Source organism: Egretta garzetta, unplaced genomic scaffold (genome assembly GCF_000687185.1).
Source record: "Egretta garzetta isolate BGI_Z169 unplaced genomic scaffold, ASM68718v1 scaffold539, whole genome shotgun sequence".
Taxonomy (NCBI): Eukaryota; Metazoa; Chordata; class Aves; order Pelecaniformes; family Ardeidae; genus Egretta; species Egretta garzetta.
In genome coordinates, this window is record NW_009260760.1 from 1419820 (window position 1) to 1440304 (window position 20485).

At 35.5% G+C, this 20485-nt stretch overlaps 1 protein-coding gene across 1 annotated transcript in view; it reads left to right on the forward strand.

Annotated features, from left to right (window-relative positions):
* CCDC141 (coiled-coil domain containing 141) overlaps window positions 1-20485 on the forward strand; it is a 101402-nt gene that overhangs the window by 31928 nt on the left and 48989 nt on the right. Inside the window, exons 6-8 of the mRNA XM_035901443.1 lie at window positions 4678-4797; window positions 12590-12784; window positions 18964-19136. Of these exons, the coding sequence (XP_035757336.1) occupies window positions 4678-4797; window positions 12590-12784; window positions 18964-19136 (488 nt within the window). The remainder of the gene's footprint in view (window positions 1-4677; window positions 4798-12589; window positions 12785-18963; window positions 19137-20485) is intronic.

Genomic DNA, 20485 nt, shown 5'->3' on the forward strand with positions numbered 1-20485 from the left:
ATAGACATACAAGTACAAACACTGGAAAATTAAGTTTGAGAGACTTCCTGTAAAATTTCTCTCTGGCCTCTAATACATTATGCATATATTTCTGAGTAATGACAGAAATTAAACTCAAAGCCTCTCAGCACATCTGAAAATGAATATTCCAATCTCTGTACATGGACTGAATTCCTCCTGATGTCTAATAGTGCTACATATGCAAGAACAGCATATTCAACTCTCACTGACATTAATGGGAGTTCAGGGGATACGGAGAAAGCAGAGTACTGGAGATGAGCTCTTCTGTAGATACCTGCTCCTAAGGTATCTAAGATATTAAAGATCTAAGAGATTATTGCCCATGTTGTGCTAGGCATAATTATGTAATGCAGAAGGCTGCATTATCTGTGGGTTGTTTGTTATTTTTTTTAAAAAGAAAAGCCAAGCAGTTGTAAAGATCACTACTTATCATCTGGGTCTGAAGAACTAAAAATGCAGCACCTTCCTTCGATCTCTGATTGGAATGTGATGATCTGATAGTCACGACTGTAACCTGTAGCATGTTTCTTTTAAGATTACTTCTCTACTAGCTGCTTCTGGTGAAATTGTGGTGCCAGTGAATTTAGTGATTTTTGGCACTGTCTTAATTATGCTCAATGCTTCTCCTCTTTTGTATTTCCAAATGTCTGATCTCTGTCCTGTTTCTCTTGATAGTGATAACTTAGTTCCTATTATTATTCTTACATATATGGTCAATGTCATAGAATCCCCAGATTTTGATCCTATGTAAAAAAAGCCCCACACCTTGAACCCAAATGAGTTCCTGACATCCTATCAAACTCACTCCATCGTTGGTCAGTCATAACCTTCCCTGAGAGTATACATATTCTTGTATGAGTGTACCTATGTGGATTACTTGGGTTTAATATTTCACGATTGCAAATGTTCCCTTCAAAATTGAAATGATTACTCTTATTAGCTAATATTCTAACGAACTTCTGCATTTAGGAACATCATGTAAACAAAGTCCTTTCTTAAAAAAGGAAAAAAAGGAGGCCAAAAAAAAGCACACAGCACTTCTGTCTACATAGGCAAGACACATGACAGATGAGAAGGACTGTTCCACTGTATTGGAGCTTGAAATGCTTTTGTTGACTGGTATACAATTTAGTGGTAGTTGTCTTTTTTTATTTCCCAGGGTCTTTTACAGTCCTTCACAAACATGGTATAACAAGCCACTAGCAGCTAGTCTGGGACAGTTCTTTTCCCACAAAAAATTACTTTGTTATTCCTGTTCTTTATGAGGCTGTATTTGATCATAGAAAAATCACTAAAGCCCACACTTTAAACTGAAGTGCTGCATTTTTTCTTTAAAAATGCATCTGTGATCACATTTTGCCCTAACTTGTTATTTATGAAATTAGACAAGGATGCTTCACTAGTAATACTGTGAAGATAAATGCATTGAGGATTAGGAAAGGGCTTAGGTAGTATTGTTATGAAGAGACTGAAATGTGCCCAAGATATGAACCAAGAAAGATCTGTATTGTCATGATGATGCTTTCACATACTGATGATAAAAAATATTGAGATTTAAGACTGTAAGTAAAGGATCATCCACTCAAATGCAGTGTTGACTGTGATGAAAAAAAACCCCAAACCTGTCTGGTATTTAATGAGAGTCAGCTTGTTGTGAATGCACTGCAGGAATTATTTGAGAATAGCTCAACCTGCAGTTCACAGTAGGTATGTCAAAATCATAGTGCAGGCTGCTCAAGTTCAGCTGCCTGAAGTAAGGTCAGATGGCATGTAAGTATGTGTTTTAATACACACAGGAAGAAAGAGTGGTTTGATAGAGCCCAGGACAATGTCTGTGTGTATGAGCTTTGATTGCTGTGTGCAAGAATTCCCCTCCTTCTGAAAATATCCCCAGCTACACAAGTGTATTGGGTGCTGTGCCAGACACAGCTGGTTCCAGCCAACGCTGCAGAGACCCCACCACAGGGCACAGCTGAGCCTCTGGGTGAAGCTGGTGGTGCCTCTGTTAAAAAGTATTTAAGAAAGGGTAAAAAGCTGCGTAGACGTAGTGAGGAGTGAAGGGAAAGAAAAAAGAGCAGGAAACAAAGCTGCAAGGGGAGGAGGTGCTCCAGGTGCTGGAGCAGATATTCCCCTGCAGCCTGTGGAAGTTTTGGAAGACACCACACCACAGCAGGCATTTCCCTGCAGCCTGTGGAAAGGACCACATTGGAGCAGGTATCTACACTGCAGCTTGTGTAGGAGTACCCACACTGGAGCAGCTGGATATTCCTTGAAGGAATTGTGGCCATAGAGAGCCCGTGCTGGAGCAGGGTGTTCTGACAGGAGCTGCAGTCCATGAAGGACCTGTGCTGGACTAGGGGAGAAGTGTGAGGAGGAAGGGAGTGACAGAGAGGAACGGTTGTGTACTGACCACAACCCCCCATTCTCCATCCCCCTGTGCCACTCAGTGACAGGGGGTAGGTAGAGGAATTGGGAATGAAGAAGTGAAACTGAGCCTGAGGAAAAGGGCTGGGTAGGAGGGAAGGTGCTTTAGGTTTTGTCTTTGTTTCTCACCAAATCTATAATCGGCAATAAATAAATTTAATTTTCCCCAAGTTGAGTGTGTTTCACCGGTGATGTAGTAACATGTAAGTGATCTCCCTGTCTGTATTTTGACCCACAAGGTTTTTCATTTTATCTTCTCCCCCTCTTCTGTAAAGGAGGAGGAGTGAGAGAGTGGCTGGGTGGGTGTCTGGCAGCTGACCAAGGCCAACCCAACACAACAAGCTAAGCTATGCTGTTGGTTCAGGTTTCTCCCCCTACCCCAGTTATTTGTTAGAAAACTTGCTTCTCCTCCTGAATTGACAGTGGGAAATGTAGGAATGCAATGGAAGACCATACATAAGCATTGAAATCACCTGGACCGTAATCAGTGCAAACCAAGCAGTTAAAGCACTTGAGAAAATGTTGAAGAGGCTTTAATTTCTAATACGGATAATTCATTGCAAACAGAGCAGATTTTTGAATAACAGAAGTGATTTTAGATTTCAACCAATCGAGAAAAAACATTGTCTTTTTCAAAAAGATATATTAACCTTCTCTCCTTTCCCATCCCTCCACCAATGTCACTGAAAGTAAGGTTCTGTGGGTTTCTTTCTTAAACCCAGATAAATATTTCCAGCTGTTGCGTAAGAGCTAAGCTGGCACAACTGAAATCACTCAGAGGTATTAGCTGTAGTGGAAGCCAACTGATTAAACTCAGTGTAATGAAAAGAAATATTGCCAAGCGGTAAAGGGTGAACACTTTACTATAATGGGGTTAAAGAATGACTTTTCCCTCTGCCTAGCATTACAGAAATGCTAATTTGTTTTGCTAAGCAGAAACGTGATACGGAGAACAGTCCTAATTTACACAGAAATTTTTCTTTCCCTTTTAGCACAGTTTTTATTGTCCATTCCATTCATTTGTATTTTGGTGGACCCACAGTAAATGTTCTGTGAAAATGTTCTTCCAGGAAAAATGTTTCAATCAGTAAGTACACATCTGGAGGATATGCTCAAGAAATGAAGACTTAGTAGTAAAATAATTTGTTTACTTTGCTAGCTCTGTTGAACTCCTGAGATAATGTGCCCAATTTTTTATTTGTAACTGAAAATATTTCCAGCACATTTTAAAGGCTTTTTCATTTTCAGATTTGTTTAAATTTGTTAATAATAGCTTCTACATGAGCAGATAAAAAAAAATAAAATCTGTAGTGTGCTATTGAAATCTGTAGTACCTACGGTACAAAGTAATTCTTAGTATGCCATATATGATTTAAATACAGTGGTGATTTTCCAGGCTGAAAAGACTGGAGGAAGTTTCCTTGACACTAATAACTCATTCTGACTACTATTTTAAAATGCAAAGCTTGACTCTGGAATTCTTGCCATGTGTTGTTTACAAAGAAAGTGAGAGGTACCTACTGTGAATCAAGCAGAAATAAATGCAAGTCATTCTGTGCAATTTAGAAGATATACTTGTATACTGCATATGTTTACTGCATATACTTGCTGAAGTAATTCTAGTAACGTGTAATTTTGTTTAAGCTACCAAAGATTATTCCCTGTAGTATTTTATCAATAGGTTAACTGGGCTTTTCAAGCCAGGGATAGAGAGATTCTATTAGGTCATAAGACCCATTTAGCCTTTTTATTTTTTATATTTTCTTTTTTCTTCTTTTTTTTTTTTTTTGTATTCTTGCAAAAGAACTGGGATTTATAGTCTTTTACTGTACACAAAGGGATATTTTTAAGTTAATGTGATTCTAGGGAAAATATGCAATGTCTTTATTGTATTATAAAACATGCATTTATTCTATGTGTGACTATAACTTGATTTTTCTTTTACCCTGTTAATTTATAATTTGGTCATACCCAATGAATATATTTTTGTCTATTTTGTTACATATATTCCAATACGTGTCTGTTTTGACCACTATCCTTTCCTTCTACATTTATTATCATTTAAATAATACAATTGTAAACATTTGACTAAAAGCATGAACATTAGGAATGAAAAATGAAAAGAATGAAGATTAAGCCTTTTTTTGTAGATGAAACTGTCTCGTACATATTTTTAAAAATTGAAAGTCACTTCTCAAATTTTTCACTGACTGAATTATTTTTATTATTTAGGTAACATTGTGGTACAAGAAAAACATCAGAGATTATTTTCACAAGCAAAGCTTAGGCTCTTCTCTATTGGAAAATGAAGAGTTACTTCTAGAGCTTGAAGAAATGGAAGTCAAAGTGAAAGTAAGAAATATGATAATTGATCAGTGAAGCAATTTTAAAAATTAGTAGCAAAACATGAATTCAGGCATTTAATAAGTATGCATAGTAGTAGATACTTGGTATGTGTACATAAGATATATTTTTCTATATGTCTGAAGGAGAATTTTTTTTTTACTTGTTTTAATGCAGGCCTCCATATTTCTCAGTGTTTTTCTCATTTAAAACTTTAAAAGAAGAGTAACCCTTTAAAAGCAGAGTAACTTTAAAAGAAGAGTAACCCTTGATGTTGTTTAGTTGGTTTTTCAATTTAGTGATCAGGTTCCAGACTGGTAGTTTATACATGATAAATCATGTTCCAAAAAAAAAAAAAAGAAAAGCAATTTTATTAGAATATTACCAAAGATTAATGTTCATAAAGGATAAGAAGCTAGCCATAATTCATTGTCACTGGGTATATGATTGGAAGAGGTATTTGCCCATTTATTTATTGGTAATAAAAGTAATTGAAAATACTATTTTCATTGTGAATATCAGTTTTCCAGAGGGTAAATCTGCTACCATCACTCATAAAAGCAAGATGGGATTAAAGACAATGTTGATATGGAAAAAAAAAAGGATATTTGTATGATGTAAATTGCATATATTTAGAACCTTTTTCTAGATACCTCAGTTGTTCTATCATCAGGGAAGTGCTGTTGCTGGGTCAGGATCATTTTGAAGCAATCATATTTGGATAACCCAGATGGCCAGCTAGGTCTTTTCCATCCAAAACCCATTCCAATAGAAAAAAAAATCTTTGTAAAGGTTACTGGGTTGATAGCAACTAACAGGTTTATGATTGTTCACAGTTCTGTTTCCTTGTAAGCTTTGTAGTTAAATGTCACATGTTTGTTTGCATAATTTACAGTTAAGTGCTTCAGGGTTGTCATGCAAGCAGAATATAGTAATATTCCTAATGCTTCCCCAAACAGCATGTCAGAAAACACATTTTCTTCATCTAGGGAAGATGAGTATGAACAGCTAAATTCTGCTGCAAAGCCTGAACAGACATTTGGCACAAGAAAAGTGGAAGATAAACAGTAAATGAGTAAGCTGTGTGGAGAGTTTCCAGAGAAATAGTGACCCACAAAAATATTTGGGGTGTCCTAAAGCATTGCTGAATTTTAGAACTAGCCAAATGATCATTAATCTTCCCCATGTTCAGTGCTGAAAGGCTATTTTGTAATTTGCTGTCTGAATTAAAATGGTACTCTAAGTATCATCAGTATCATCAGAAAGGAGAAAAATATGCATTTTACTTTTGTATAATAATCAATCATTTTCATGGTTGAGCATCCAGAAAATAACTTGCAATTATAATACTTATTATTATAGTTTCACCTAACAATTCTTCTCCCATACATTATGTAATAGATCATTCATATCATCTTACTGAATTGCTTTTTTTTCTGAAGATCATTTAAAAGTGTTTAGCATTAAAAATTTTTGTTACACATCCATATGAATTATGATTTAGAATATCTTACCTTTAGCCTTCTGCTGTTCCATGCCAGCAGCATGTTCTAGGAGAAGGAAATGAAATTCTTGAAGTGGATGTTACTGAACATGTCGCTTATGCTTATGATGTGCAAAAAGAGTGGCCAGCTTGAACTGAATACTGCAAATATATTTCAGAAAGCTGAGTTATGGGGTTTTGTGCATTTAGTTTTTATAGCACTGAACTGCAGATGTTGAGACCAGAATAAAGGAGGAGCCCAGTATCTTGATTTTAAAATTAAGATAAAGTATACCAATCAAATGTGTATTCCAGTAAGTATTTGTTAGATAAGAGAGATTAATATTAGATATTATCTGCACAAAGTGGTATTTGTCTGTATGTTTGGAATACACTGAAATCCAAAACAACTTAGAAATGAAGTTGACATCTCTGCTTACTAAACAAAACCAGGCTTCTAAGATACATCATGTCTGAACATGAAATCCCCTAAATATTCAGCAACTCACAGGCCTTTAGCATCTGATTGCTGATTTGAAGTATTTTGACTTTGTATGTGTTTTTGAGCTGCAATGCTGTTACGTGAAGTATTCACTCTGAGAAGCTGTTAAAATCATAGAATTGTTTAGATTGGAAAAGACCTTTAAGATCATCAAGCCCAACTGCTAACCTAGCACTGCGAAGTCCACCACTAAACCATGTCCCTAAGCACCACATCTAGATGTCTTTTAAATACCTTCAGGGATGGGTCTCAACCATTTCCCTGGACATCCTGTTCCAATGCTTGACAGCCCTTTTTGGAGCTCTAGGTTGACGTAGATTTTATACGCATGCATGTGATCACCACACATGTGGGTATTTGCCTGGCACTTTTGTGGTACAGAGTCATCAAGATTATTTTCTATTAATTTGATTTTTGTTATATGAGATTTTTCTGCAAGGACTAACATTCTCCCTTAAATCAAGAGTCATGTGAAAAAACAAACAAAACTGTAAAACACTCATAAAAATATTGCCAGCTTCACGTGGAAAATTTGGGGGATCTCCCCCACCACTAAACACCCACTATATGTAGCTATGGTACCATTCCATGTTATCTGGACAATTTTACAGTAGAAATTAAGTCTATCTTTTCAAATAGAAAGACAACAAACTGCATCAGTGCTCCAAAATTCATCCACTTGTATTTTATTGAGCAATTTTTTAATATGTCTGATTCTTTAATGTTTTCTGTTAGGATCTAAAGTGGTGTAAATGAATCTTTTCAAGTAACATTTCATACATACGTATACTGTAGCTTTGAAGGTATGGTGAAAAGTTTCTTTGTAATAGGCATGCAGAGCAGGTGTAAGTTTTCTCATGGGGAGTAAGATAGTGGAAAGTTCTGGTATCTGAACAGTTTCATACAAAGAAAATACACACGTGTTCACTTAACTGTTTTGTTGCATTAAGGCGAACAGGACAAACGATTTGCTTAAATTGTCCAGAAGCTAGCCTAAGAAGGATTGACAGGATTTTAACACCTATGTGACTGGGCTGAAAGAAGAAAAGAGAATAGTTTATTAGGTTCTCAAGTTGACATCTGATCTTGAACCTCACCTTGCTAAGAGGGTGAAACTGCTAAAGACATTATCGCTATCTTGTACAATAATCAAGACCAGAGATAAACCCAAGGATTCATAATAGGAAAAAAAAGCCCTCAAACTTCCCAAACATTAAATGGACACACGTACAGCCCCCTCAAGATTTGAAAGTAGAGGAGAGGCAGATTTAGAAAATCATGTTTCAGTGGGGATATCTGCTGGCACAGATTAACTGCTTGCTGTTCCATTTCTATGTGTATTGGAGGTGCTTGGCATGGGGAAAAAAAAGAACTGCTAGCACCACTTTGTGGTCAAATAACTCTAAAGATGAAGAAAAGTAGTCTAAATTGTTTGCATTTTGTCTAGTTTCTATCAATTAATAGTATTAATTGATATATTTGTTGACATTAACATAAGGATCAAGAATACTGTATTTACCTGCTTTTTTCCCCTCCAGATCTCATGGCTAATGCTTAGATAGATGGAAAAGTTATTCACAGTTAAATGTCTGTCTGGAGCTCTCTTCTCTGTCTGGCCTTCCTGGATGGCTGTGCTCCTTTACTATTCTCGGCATGGATGCAAACTCAGGCTATCCAGCTGATAGGATGGCATATTGAGGAGTTTGACAAGTATTGCATTTAATCTGCCTAGCAGATGTTTTAGTGCATTCCTGTATTTTGATAGCTAGTACAAAGCATGTAAAGAAAAAGAATTTTTCCTTACGGGCAATTTTATTTTTACCTAAACATTCATCTTTCACGTGCGGCAGATGCAAATCTGCATTCATCTATCAGGTTGTTCTCACTGTCTGATTTTCCTGTAGTGCCATCTCGCTGCCTTGGGAGAGTGCTCCTTTTCTATCATTTTTCTGTTAATGGTTTGAGGTTGTGGTGGTGGTGGTTTTTTTGGTAGGTCCTTCTCTGTCCTGGCATTATCTTCTAACATCTCTCAACAATTTTCTGGGAGGTGACTGACTTGGAGTTACTTTTTCTGTCTGTTGATCCTAACGACTCACTGTTAAATACACTGATACAGCCATCCACTGAACTTCCCAACAGACAGATCACATGGTAATTGCCATAGCAAGTCACAGTCCTTTGCAGCTGTATTAATGCACACTGTTTTATTTGTAATTTGAGTGAGTGGTATGATTATATTGGTAGTTATACTGCAATGTAGTTATTGAAGGTAAAAGCCTTTCAGATATTCACAGGGTACCAATGTATCCAATGAATCAATTATAGGCAGAAGTTGGGCTCAGAAAAGGTTCAGTTCTAAACATTTTTGCAGTATGAGAGGTGGTAATTTATCATATTATGTATTTTTCATAATATATTTTATACTTAATTGGCTTGTGGTTTAAATGCTACTTTATCCACTATGTAGATCGTGATCTGAAGTCAAATAGATGTGTTTCAAGCTTTTTTCAGCTTAACCCTAGAATATTCCAGTAAAGAGTTTTACACAACTTCTCAGGTCTTAATCCAAAGTTACTACTTCTAAGAAAGAAATGTTTATGGTATAGACCAAAAAAGCCCATTTATCCCGTAATACCAGTCATTCCTGAAAAAACTTATTCATAAATAGGCCAATTAAGCTGTGTGTACTGAGACACCTCCTTACTATTTTTTTCCCCAAGATAAATTCTTTAGGTAAAAAAGAACAAATACAACACAGCAGACTAATCATCCTCAAAATCCTCATTCTTGCTGAATATTACTTCGGACAGAGAGACAAAGACAAGACTTCATTAAAGGGCAATTGTGCATTAAATAATACAGTGCAGAGTTTCACTTAATTAAAAGTACGGGCTGAAGATTCTTGCATCCAGATCTCAGACTATTTTAATTTGAAAGAAAAATAACACAAAAAAATCAAGAAAGACTTTGTTACAGCTGTTTACCAGTGAGACAAAATTAAAAAAATTACTTTTATTATGCCCCCAGATTAATCTTTTTTTTTATATCACTAGGAAGCTTTATTTCACTAGAAAGTGTCCAGTTTCTCTGTAGCATTGCATGGGGTTGTTGTGACCCAAGTGCAGGACCCAGCACTGGGCCTTGTTGAAGCGTCATACAATTGACCTCGGCCCATCGATCCAGCCTGTCCAGGTCCCTCTCTAGAGCCTTCCTACCCTCAAGCAGATCAACACTCCCATTTAACTTGGTGTAGTCTGCAAACTTACTGAGGGTGCACTTGATCCCCTCATCCAGATCACTGATAAAGGTATTAAACAGAACCGGTCCTGATGAAGGAATGTGTTGCATTGCACAAAAGTGAGATACTGATCAAATAAATCTGTAATCTGAGACATTCCTACTATTTCAGTCCTTTTATGTTTATTAGCATGAAGCATTTTTTCAAATTTTTCCTCCTCAAAAAGATTAATACCTAATTAAGATTTAATAGCATTTTAAATTGATTTTAATGAAAATTGCATGTTAAAATCTGGTTTCATTTCATCATGTAAAATGTGCATCCCTTTTTTCCGTCAAATTTGCTAAAATATTTGCTTCTTTTATAACCTGCAGCAGTTAATACCACAGACTAATTCACATAGAAAGGTTCATCACTTACTATACCTTGGTAGTTGTTTTTTGAGCGAGATTAAAGGTATTTTTCTATAATTCATGATTTTGAGACTATTGCGTTCCTATGTGTTGGCATCACACCAGGCATCACATTCCTTATTCTCATGGGTTTGTTTGTATTTTAAAATTACTTTTCTTACCCATGTCGATACCCTCTGTTTTAGCTGTAGTTCATGACCTGTGAAGCTATAGAAATGAATCCAAAGTTCAAGACAAGAATATACAGGCACAGTCTGAATGCATGTGTTTTGCATTTTGAGGTGCATTTTTCACTCACCTGTGAGTAATGCTAGAACTTTTTCCTGAATTGTTCAAATTAATCTAGAATGCAGCAAGGAAATTAGTCCTTTCAGTTGGAATTGCCATGTGCTATTTAAGCTTGGCTATGTGGGGCAATGGATATATTGGGAACTGTAGGGTGTGTCTCACTTGTCAGTCATTGGTCCAGATCTAGTCCATACCAATAGGGAGAGAGAGATGACAGCATCTGGTGGAGAAGTCTATGTAAAATAAGTTGCTAATCTTTTTGAACAAGTGTTTTTACCACACCAGTAGTTGTCACAATGATGGACGACATCAGAAAATGAATGCAATGAACTACACAGGCGAAAATAGGTCTACTCCTGCTTACTGTACTTCACAGAAGGATAAAGCAGCACAGTGGGACAGTGTGAGGGTATCAGAATTGCTGCTGTTTGTAAATGATACGCGAATAACCAGATTACTTCTTTTGGGAAAACTTCCAAAACAGTGTCTTTTGCTAGCAATAATTTCACTAAAAAAGAAACAACAAATATGAGGCTAATGTTCTTCAAGGAAATGCTAAATGAATTTCAAAAAGATTCATTATTTAATTCATTACCAGAAGAAGTGGTGGAAATATACTACCTAAGGTATGGGAAATTGCAGTACAGAATCAGACGCTCCTTTTGTTTTGAACAGCATAATGAGCACCTTTAAGTGCTGACAAACACAGCAGGGATAAAGTACAGTGTGTAACAGTTTTACTATTTTATAGTTTTCTCTATAAAAACACAGGAAAAACAAAGAAGCAATGACCACCAAAGCAGTAGTTGCAAGACAGGAAGAGATGAAATGGTGTTTTTCTCTCAACTCTCTTAAAGTAAAACTCCTTTCCGTTTGGGCTATCTAGTCCAATACGCCTTTCAATGCCTCTTTATAACCTAAAGAAGATAGTGGGATTTAATACTGTAATAGCATTTATCACAGGTAAAAGAAGGTAGAAAAAAAAGGTTTGTTCATGAATGTTTAATCCCTAAATTTGGTGTATAATTTGGGTCAGTACTCTAGAAACACACGTCAGTTCAGTATCAATAGTTGAAAAAAGAAATAGGAGTCAAATAGACAATCAGTTCTGATTAGCTAAATACACTTCCAAGTGGTGCAATGCAGACAAAATATCTATATGCAAACTTGTACTGATTCAACTGAGTCCTTTTTAAAGCATCTTACTTTTAAAGTACCTAGCTCAATTGTCAGTAGCGTTTCTTACTCTGTGGCTTGAAATTCTGAAGTACGATCTTCCTTTTTAAAGCATCTCTTTGATCTGTCACTGCCCTAGGAAGATTAATGGTCATATAAGGCAGAAATGTACTTTGAATGGACTTGTGGTTTTGTGTAGGAAATCAGGGAAAATGTGCAATGAAGAGTGTCAAGGATGATAGCACACTTCGCTGTAAGCGAGAGTAATTTGATTTAATTGATTACCAGACAGCTCTCAGCAGAAATTGTCTCACTGGAAGCAGCTATTATCTAGGCAATATTTTAATTTGTTCTTGGATAAATAGTTGGACTTAAGGGGCTGTTTGTCATGAGAGTGTGGTCTTACTCAGTAGAAGTTTCTTGCCTTTACGTTATCCAGACTATTTTTCCCAGCCGACACACTAGTAACTGCTGCTTCTGCCTGTGAAACTGTGTCAAATGCTGTAGAATGCCACCACTGAAAACTCTGACACTAAAACCATAATTTGCTGAGAAATCCCTCCTAGCAGAAATACTGTTTTAAACGATGATAACTTTCAGGACGATAAATGCAATACATGTTTTCCAGTATTTATATTATTATTGTGCAGGTATATTACTTTTCTATGCATAGTTGATTAAAATGGAATTTTTCCTGTTAGGAATGGAATTCCACTGTGGAACAACTGGAAGCTGAAGCACTTAAGATCTTGCTTTCAGAGGACTATACAGAAAAAGAACAGCTAAAGCTTTCAAATCAGAAAATCTGTCTGTTGCGAGAAGAAGTGTGCTTCCATATGGAAGAAAGGAAAGCCCTGCTACAAGAGGCCAATGACTTTTTTCATACTGCTGGCAAGGTTGGTAAGAAGCCATGTCTGTAGTAATAACCTGATAATACATCTGTCAGTGTGCTCATGAAGGTTTATATACATGGGATTATGCAAACAGAGTTTGCTAAACAATTTGGAATGGAAAATTACAAATCTGATTACCCTTTAATATGAGCTTTCACCTCAAAATTTTATCCAAAATGGCAAATGTATTAAAATTTTCTTTTTTTTTGAAAAAAAAGTATATTGAGAAGACCAGTCTGTTTCCAAAATAAGGCATTTGGGAAATATTATCTGCCAAAAATTGGTCTTTAAGATCATGAGCTCTGTCACAATGGTATAATACGGTATGAAGATACAGGAGCTGGTATAAAATACCCAAACTGTTACAGGCTAGTATGGATACCAGAAACAATGTTTATAGTTGCAGTGGTCTCCACAGGGGCTAATTAATAACCAGAAATGAGAAAAACCAAGGACAATATACAGTTCCTCATACCAGGCACATCATATACTACATGGTCTAGACATGATGTAACACCAAAGTGGCCAATTAAAAAAGCACAAAACTCCCTTCGTCACAGCAAATGACGAATTAAGGCCAACACATATACTGAATTCTGCAAGATAGTATGTAGGCAATAATTCCCATCACTGATGTGTTTATGTGGAGAAGCAGTGATTCAGATTTCAGAATTAGATTCTTGCAGTTCTCACAGGAGAAGGGTAAGAGGGGCTTACCTATCTATTGAATTATATATGTTGCTTGTTTTGTGTGGGTTATGTAAGCAGCCTTGACTACTGTGTCTGTTTAGTTTTCTGTCTTTTCCTAACTTTATGTGATGAAAATGGGTAAATCACTGATGACCAAAAAGAAATATTTTAAAACTAAATTTTTACTTTTTCAAACATCAGGTATAGTAACAACTACTTGTATGAAAATTGTTTTCACAAATTTGGTCATTAATTTTTGTTGCATCATACTTCCAATACTTTTTTTCTTCTACAATATAAGCTGTTTATCACGCTTGAATACTTTAATACACTTTCAAGAGTTCTGTTCATAATTTCTTTTCAATTTTTTTATTGACTCCAATGTGTGCATGGAAAGAATATTCTTGCAGACTTTCTCTTCAAATCCCTAAACCAAAACAAAAATATCAGGTTTTTCTCTTCAGTCATCTTCTGAAGTTGTTTTGGACTAGTCATCACATAGTTTTATGTAGTTAGATTGGTTTTGATATTCTTACTGGCTGAGGGCCTAAGATATTAATATTTTTTTTCAAATTCTATGATGTTACAGGGTAGCACTTAATTGCAGTTAAAAATATATATAATGAATTTTAAATTAAGCTAATTCAGGGAGGAATTTTAATAGGTCTCCAGTAAACAAATGCTGTAAAGCTTATTGTTCAAATAAAGAAAAAAGACTGAAATAAAAAAAAATGTAAGAAGATTGAAAAAAATCACTATATGGGAGTACAATACAATCAAAGAAATGCATGTAGAAGGAAATAAAATGGTAATGGAATAATAGGCATAGTAGAAATGACTGGAGATTCAGCCACATTCAGTAAAGTAGAATGAAAATGGTGAAAGTGTGCTTTTACATGGAAACAAAATGAGTCTTCAGGAATCCAGTGTCTATTCTTTGCTGAAAAATGCTCCCAGTTAAATGTAAAATATTTATAGGCTGGTTACAGAAAGTGTATTCACTTGTACTGCTTCTGAGTCTTCCTCTTGAGAGACGAGATTGAATTTGGAATTAATCTTTTCAAAAATTAGATGATCCTCTGAACAGTTTTCCCTGGTATAAGCAAAATTATTGTAATCCAGTTTGTAGTGGATGTGTGCCCATATAATAAAAATCAAAGCCCTGTTTTGATGCCAGTTTGGCACTACCTTGCACTATGTTCTAGAAACTGATCAGGGAGGTGAAAAGTAAGCTGAGTAAGATTTCTTTTTTTTTCCCCCCTCTTAAGAAATAGTGCTGTAAAATCTTGAAAACTTCCAGTATCCCCCCAAAACATTAGAATTTGAGGTGGCACAGCAAATTTAATAGTTTTCAACCTAAAACCAAGGTTGGGCAAACTCATGGGAACAGCTGATAGAAGCATTGATTAATAAAAATGGACGGAGCTTCATTATCTTTTGTTTAAATCCATTGATATGTGTGAGGTTAACAATAGGTTTTTACAAGAAGACCAAATAAGGTGAAGGTGGAGATAGTGTTATAACAGACTTCTGTAAGGTTATATTACTGCTATTTCATGTGTTGATGTTGAAAATGAATAATATAAAATCCTCAAGCCACTTTAAGCCAATCCAAAGCCAAATCTGGTTTAAGCCTTAAGAATGGAAAACAAGTAGGGATTTTTATCAACAGATGAGCTTCCAGTGGAGTACTGTGGATCAATTGCTGATATTTCTCTGCTTATAATATTTGTAATTTATGTAAGAGTAGTAGGTAATGAAGACAGGTGATCTATAAGCACCTATATGGGCAAGGAAAGTTTAATAGCATATGATTTTTCTATCCAGCAGACAACAAAATCCACAGATGTCAAACTTTGGCAAATTCCAACTGGTAATAGAGCATATTTTTTAAACACTGAAGACATGAGCTATTGGAACAATTTACTACAGTTGTATTCAATTTTTCATAACTGCAAACTGGATGATATTCTTTAGTTAAAGCAAGAAGTAATTTAGTAACTTGTTTGGCAAGTTCTGTTATCACATTCTAATACACAACAATTTGTTAAAGGAACTTTCTTTGAGTTAGAGCAGAAGAATTAAGCAAAGAACCCTCTGTCTCATCAGTCCTTGATGTCAGTAGAGAACTTACTCAAGCCTTTTCTGTGTGTGTTATCAGATGAGAGAGCTATCTTAAAAAATGTGCTCTGAATTTTGTTGCCTTTATGTGGGACACAAAGCTTTTGAAACATCAGGTCTTTAGCCAGTGGTGCCTGTTACACTGAAGTAAAAGAAAACAAGGGTTTGTGTGCTTTTTGGAAATACTAAGCGCTTAGATTCTGCTGTCTGAAGGTGTCCGTCCCACTGAGTTCTAAGTGTTTGATGATTTTGAAAATCAAGTGCAACATCTGAAAATTCTCCACTAAAAAGGTGGCCTTTGACATTAAAGACCAAACTTTGTTTACTTTTTACAACAAGCCTGTTCTTCAAGGGCACATACATCAAGTAGTATTAGTAATGCAAGCTTTTTTTCTAAAATCTTTTAGTTAGAAAACTAGTTAGAAAAGCTTGTATTTTGAGGTGTCCAAAGACCAGGTAGTCTTTTTGTATTTTTTTAAGCATACTGTTTGCAGGTCATTTATAGAAGCTTTAAAAACAGATCATTTCCAAGGATAGCTCCAACAACGATCATAGGTCTATTAAATGGGCTGAAAAAATAACCTTAAGATTTTGCCTGCACTAGTTTTTATTTTGAGCACCAGGTGGGGCTGTAGTCACATTTGTCTTTAACCTGTATTATGCTCCTTTGGTACTTTTTTAACAACATGTCAACAACGCTTGGTGCTGAAATGATTTACAGACCCTTGAAGTGATAGATAACTTTTGCTGCAGTAAGGCTGATCTTTCTTGATTTCATTTATATTAAGGAATCTGAGATGAGCTGTTGGAAACGGCGTTAAAACTGTTGCTGATAGTCAACCCCCTTCTAGTTTGGGCAAGAAGCTATGCAAATATAGGTCTATCACTTTGAGAGCAAAGGTAGCAACTTTTCAGAACAGAGGGATGTGCTTTGTGGAAGTGCCTGCCAAAGAAAGCACTAGATCAAGTGTGTCTCTACAGCATGCCATTACACCTGTTGTGTGTAAGAGTAAGCAAAATGCTATAATTGCTTTAGTTCAGAAAAGAGATATTTTCAGTTGTTCTCAGGGTAAGCCTGAACCTCTGGACATGCTTTACGTGTAAAAGCAAATGAGAAAAATAGAGTATTATTTGGTTTGAACTAAATCAAAGAGAACTCATTTTAGATCTTGTCTATGTCATTGTAATTTTAATTTTTAATGAATTTATGAAAATAAAAGCACAGAAGTATAGCACTTGCATTGTGTTTGAGCTCTTAAGTTCTCGTGTACATTTGGCTACATTCTGATGTATTCTAAATAGTCTCTTGTCCAGTTGCCATTCTGATCATGTTGCTCTTTGATAAATGTAACAATGGCAGTAATAGATACCTTTTTGATTTATTAATTTTAAATTTCTCTATTGCTTTTTAGCAACACTCAAAACACATTCTTAAATTTGCTGCTTACCTAGTTAAATATGCTAACTAGTAATACTTGTAATGAGTCTGGTTGAGTGGTTAAGTCCTTCTGAAATGCTTATAAATCCATGATCATTCTTGAACACTTCATAGCTTTCCTATGACTCTTTAAACAATATTTTTAAGTATGGTCCTGAGGACTGGAATTCATTATACAGAATCTATCACACAAAATAAATGAACTTTGCTTACTTCCTGAGTTCATGTGAGTGGCCTCTATTTATAGAAGAAAATCATTAAGATTCTCACAGGTCCATGAATCTATGAGTTTCCAAAGGTAATTGTAATCCCTGTCTTGATCCAAAGTTTATGACCTTTTTTATACTTAGTGATGACTAAACAGATTTCATATTTTATGAAAAGTCCTTCCTTCAATTACACTCCTCCTCTGAGGGAGTGTTCTTGTTCTTAGAAAATTTTCTTGTATGGTCAGGATATATTTTTTTTTAAATGCTGAATCCTTTATTCTGCAAGGAAAAATAACCCAGAAGAGGCAGTAAAATAGTATGCATGTCCTATTTAAATCCATTGTGTATAGAAGTTGAATTATTTTGCTCATCTTCTTTTCTGTATTTTCCTTAATTTCTTTTGCATAGATTTCTTTTGTTTGAAAGGGTTCAGGCATCTCTCCTTGCTATTTGAGTCAGCAGTATATGTTTATTCTTAGCTGCTGAGTTCTTGGTTCATATTTAATATGCTATAGCAAGCTGGATCATATTGTCCCCTGAGAATTTCATTGAATTTTCACTTTTCAATTTTTTATGAATGTAAAACTTTGCAAAAGTCTTTGAAGTCAAATATAGTCTTCCTCAAAGTTTTTTTTGTTCTGATGTAATAATTTTAAAATTGACATAATTAAGGATAGCATTTTAGCATGTATATAGTTTTGTTGTGTCTCTGAATTCTCTCGATGATGAACTGACACTTCAAGAGCATTGTATTTTTGGACTGTAAGTCTGCAAAATTATTCAATGAACTAAAACTTAGAGAATATGTAGAGAGAATTGCAGTCAGAACACAAGTTTGATTGGTGTTGTACAAACAGTTGATTTCCTTTTAAAAATATGTACAGAGTAGTCCATGTTATAGTCATTATATTTTTGATTTGTTACATAAATGTATATGTTCAATGAGGAATTAATGCTACTAGACATTGTCTACTGCTTTGCTTTATTAAGATTTCACATTTTGCTTGTGTTTAGAGCGACAAAAAAATGTGTGTAAGAGAATATGGTGCTACTCTATGATGTTAATTATGCACAGTAGGTTTGGGCATATTTCTACTTTACTAATATTAGTATTTACTAACTTTAATAATGAAGTATTGCAATGTTGTCCTTACTCTGTCTAAAAAGACAAGTGTATTTCTACAGTACTTCTGTCAGTTCTGGTATTTAAATGAGAAACTTCTTGCACTAAAGACAGAATGGGTATAACAAAACTAAAGGTGCATATGTGCAAAATCAAAGCCTACCTTTTAAATAAATACATACTTAATTATAATTTACTTGTTGGGTATACAGTTGATATATTTAAAACATTAAAAAGAAGAATTCTGGTAAAACTCTTAAAGAGCGCACTTCAATAAAACTTTGAGTACTAACGTGTTGTATTACCCTTATTATTTTGATTCTGCTTTAGTATGTCAAATTGGCTTTATTATTGCTAAAAAAACAGAATAGTTTTAAATTCAAACAGTAATCATTATTTTGCATGCCCATACTTCTATTAAATTTTGTTGATTTATACCTTTGTTCTTCTGTGACCTGCAAGTCAATATCAGGTCCTAAATTAAAATATTGCTTTTCATTTCTGAAGAAATGTCAAATACTAAATGTCCACCGATAATCTATTTATGTAAAAGAATGGACATTTTAAATAGAAATATTGACAACAAATTTTTTTTTTTCAGGTACTCGATGGTCTTGAAGGTATTGAGAATTACCTTAAAATCTTTAATTCAGAAGGCTTACATTTGCCTATCTTGACAATGAAGTATGAGGAATTACAGGAAGCAATTAAAGGTTGCACAGCAAGTACCTTGCAAAAGGGACAAACTTTAGTTAATAAAGCAGATTCTCACAGGTACTGCCTCCATTTTTGCATTATCTGCTGCATTTCTCCATATCTACCTGTTGCTTTATAACTCGACTAGTTAGAACTAGGCCACATTTAGAGCCAGTGTGGTTAACTATGTAGATGTGCATTTAAATTACCTGAAACTCAAAGTTTCTGTCATACTTTTCTGTTGGAATTTATATGAATCAATCTCTTTAGCAAAAACCTTTAGGAATATTACATGCTACTTGGAAGAGTGGTGTCAAATAGTGGCATTGGTATGTTAGGGCACTGTTCAAAACCAATAGTTTAGTTAATATTTTGGAAAAGTAAATATATGTAAATGAAAACTAAAATATCTATGGCTATGAACACTCCCTGCTGCCCAGTATAATACTTTTAGATGTTTTTGAATGTCATCATTATAACAATTATAATGTGATTTGATGCAAGACAAAAATACATGTGTTAATCCAAGTGCAGAAAATATGGAAGTTTCTCCACTTCTTTGCAGTTTTAATTCATGAATGAAATCACCTTTTTTGTTCCAAAGCTTTTGTTAATTACAGTGATAATGTACTCCACAGATATGATTTATACACTGATGTAAAACATGTCTTAGTGTAGAATCAGCATGTAGGCTGGTGCAATAAGAATGAAGGCCACTTATACTGATGAGCTCTACTTCAAAGACAGAGCAGGTGACCACGGCTGATGGCTGGCTAGTGGTCAGTTTAACTCTACCTTCCCATTACATGCTTATGCCCTTAATTATTCCTGAACTTTCATAGAATCAAAGAATGTTTTTGGTTGGAAGGGACCCCTAGAGGTCCAATCTAGTCCAACCCCCTGCAATGAGCAGGGACACTGCTAACCAGATCAGGTTGCTCAGAGCCCCATCCAACCTGGCCTTGAATGTTTCCAGGGATGGGGCCTCCACTACCTCTCTGGGCAACCTTTTCCAGTGTTTTACCACCCTCATTGTAAAGAATTTCTTCCTTAAATCTAGTCTAAACCTACCCTGTTTTAGTTTAAAACCATTACCCCTTGTCTTGACACAGCTGGCCCTATTAAAAGATTTTCCCCATCTTTCCTATATGCCCCCTTTAGGTACTGAAAGGCCACAATCAGGTCTCCTCGCAGCCTTCTCTTCTCCAGGCTGAACAACCCCAAGTCCCTCAGTCTGTCCTCATAAGAGAGGTGCTCCAGCCCTCAGATCATTTTTGTAGCCCTCCTCTGGACCTGCTCCAACAGTTCCATGTCCTTCTTGTGCTGAGGGCTCCAGAGCTAGATGCAGTACTCTAGGTGAGGTCTCACCAGAGCAGAGCAGAGGGGCAGAATCGCCTCCCTCGACCTGCTGGCCACACTTCTCCTGA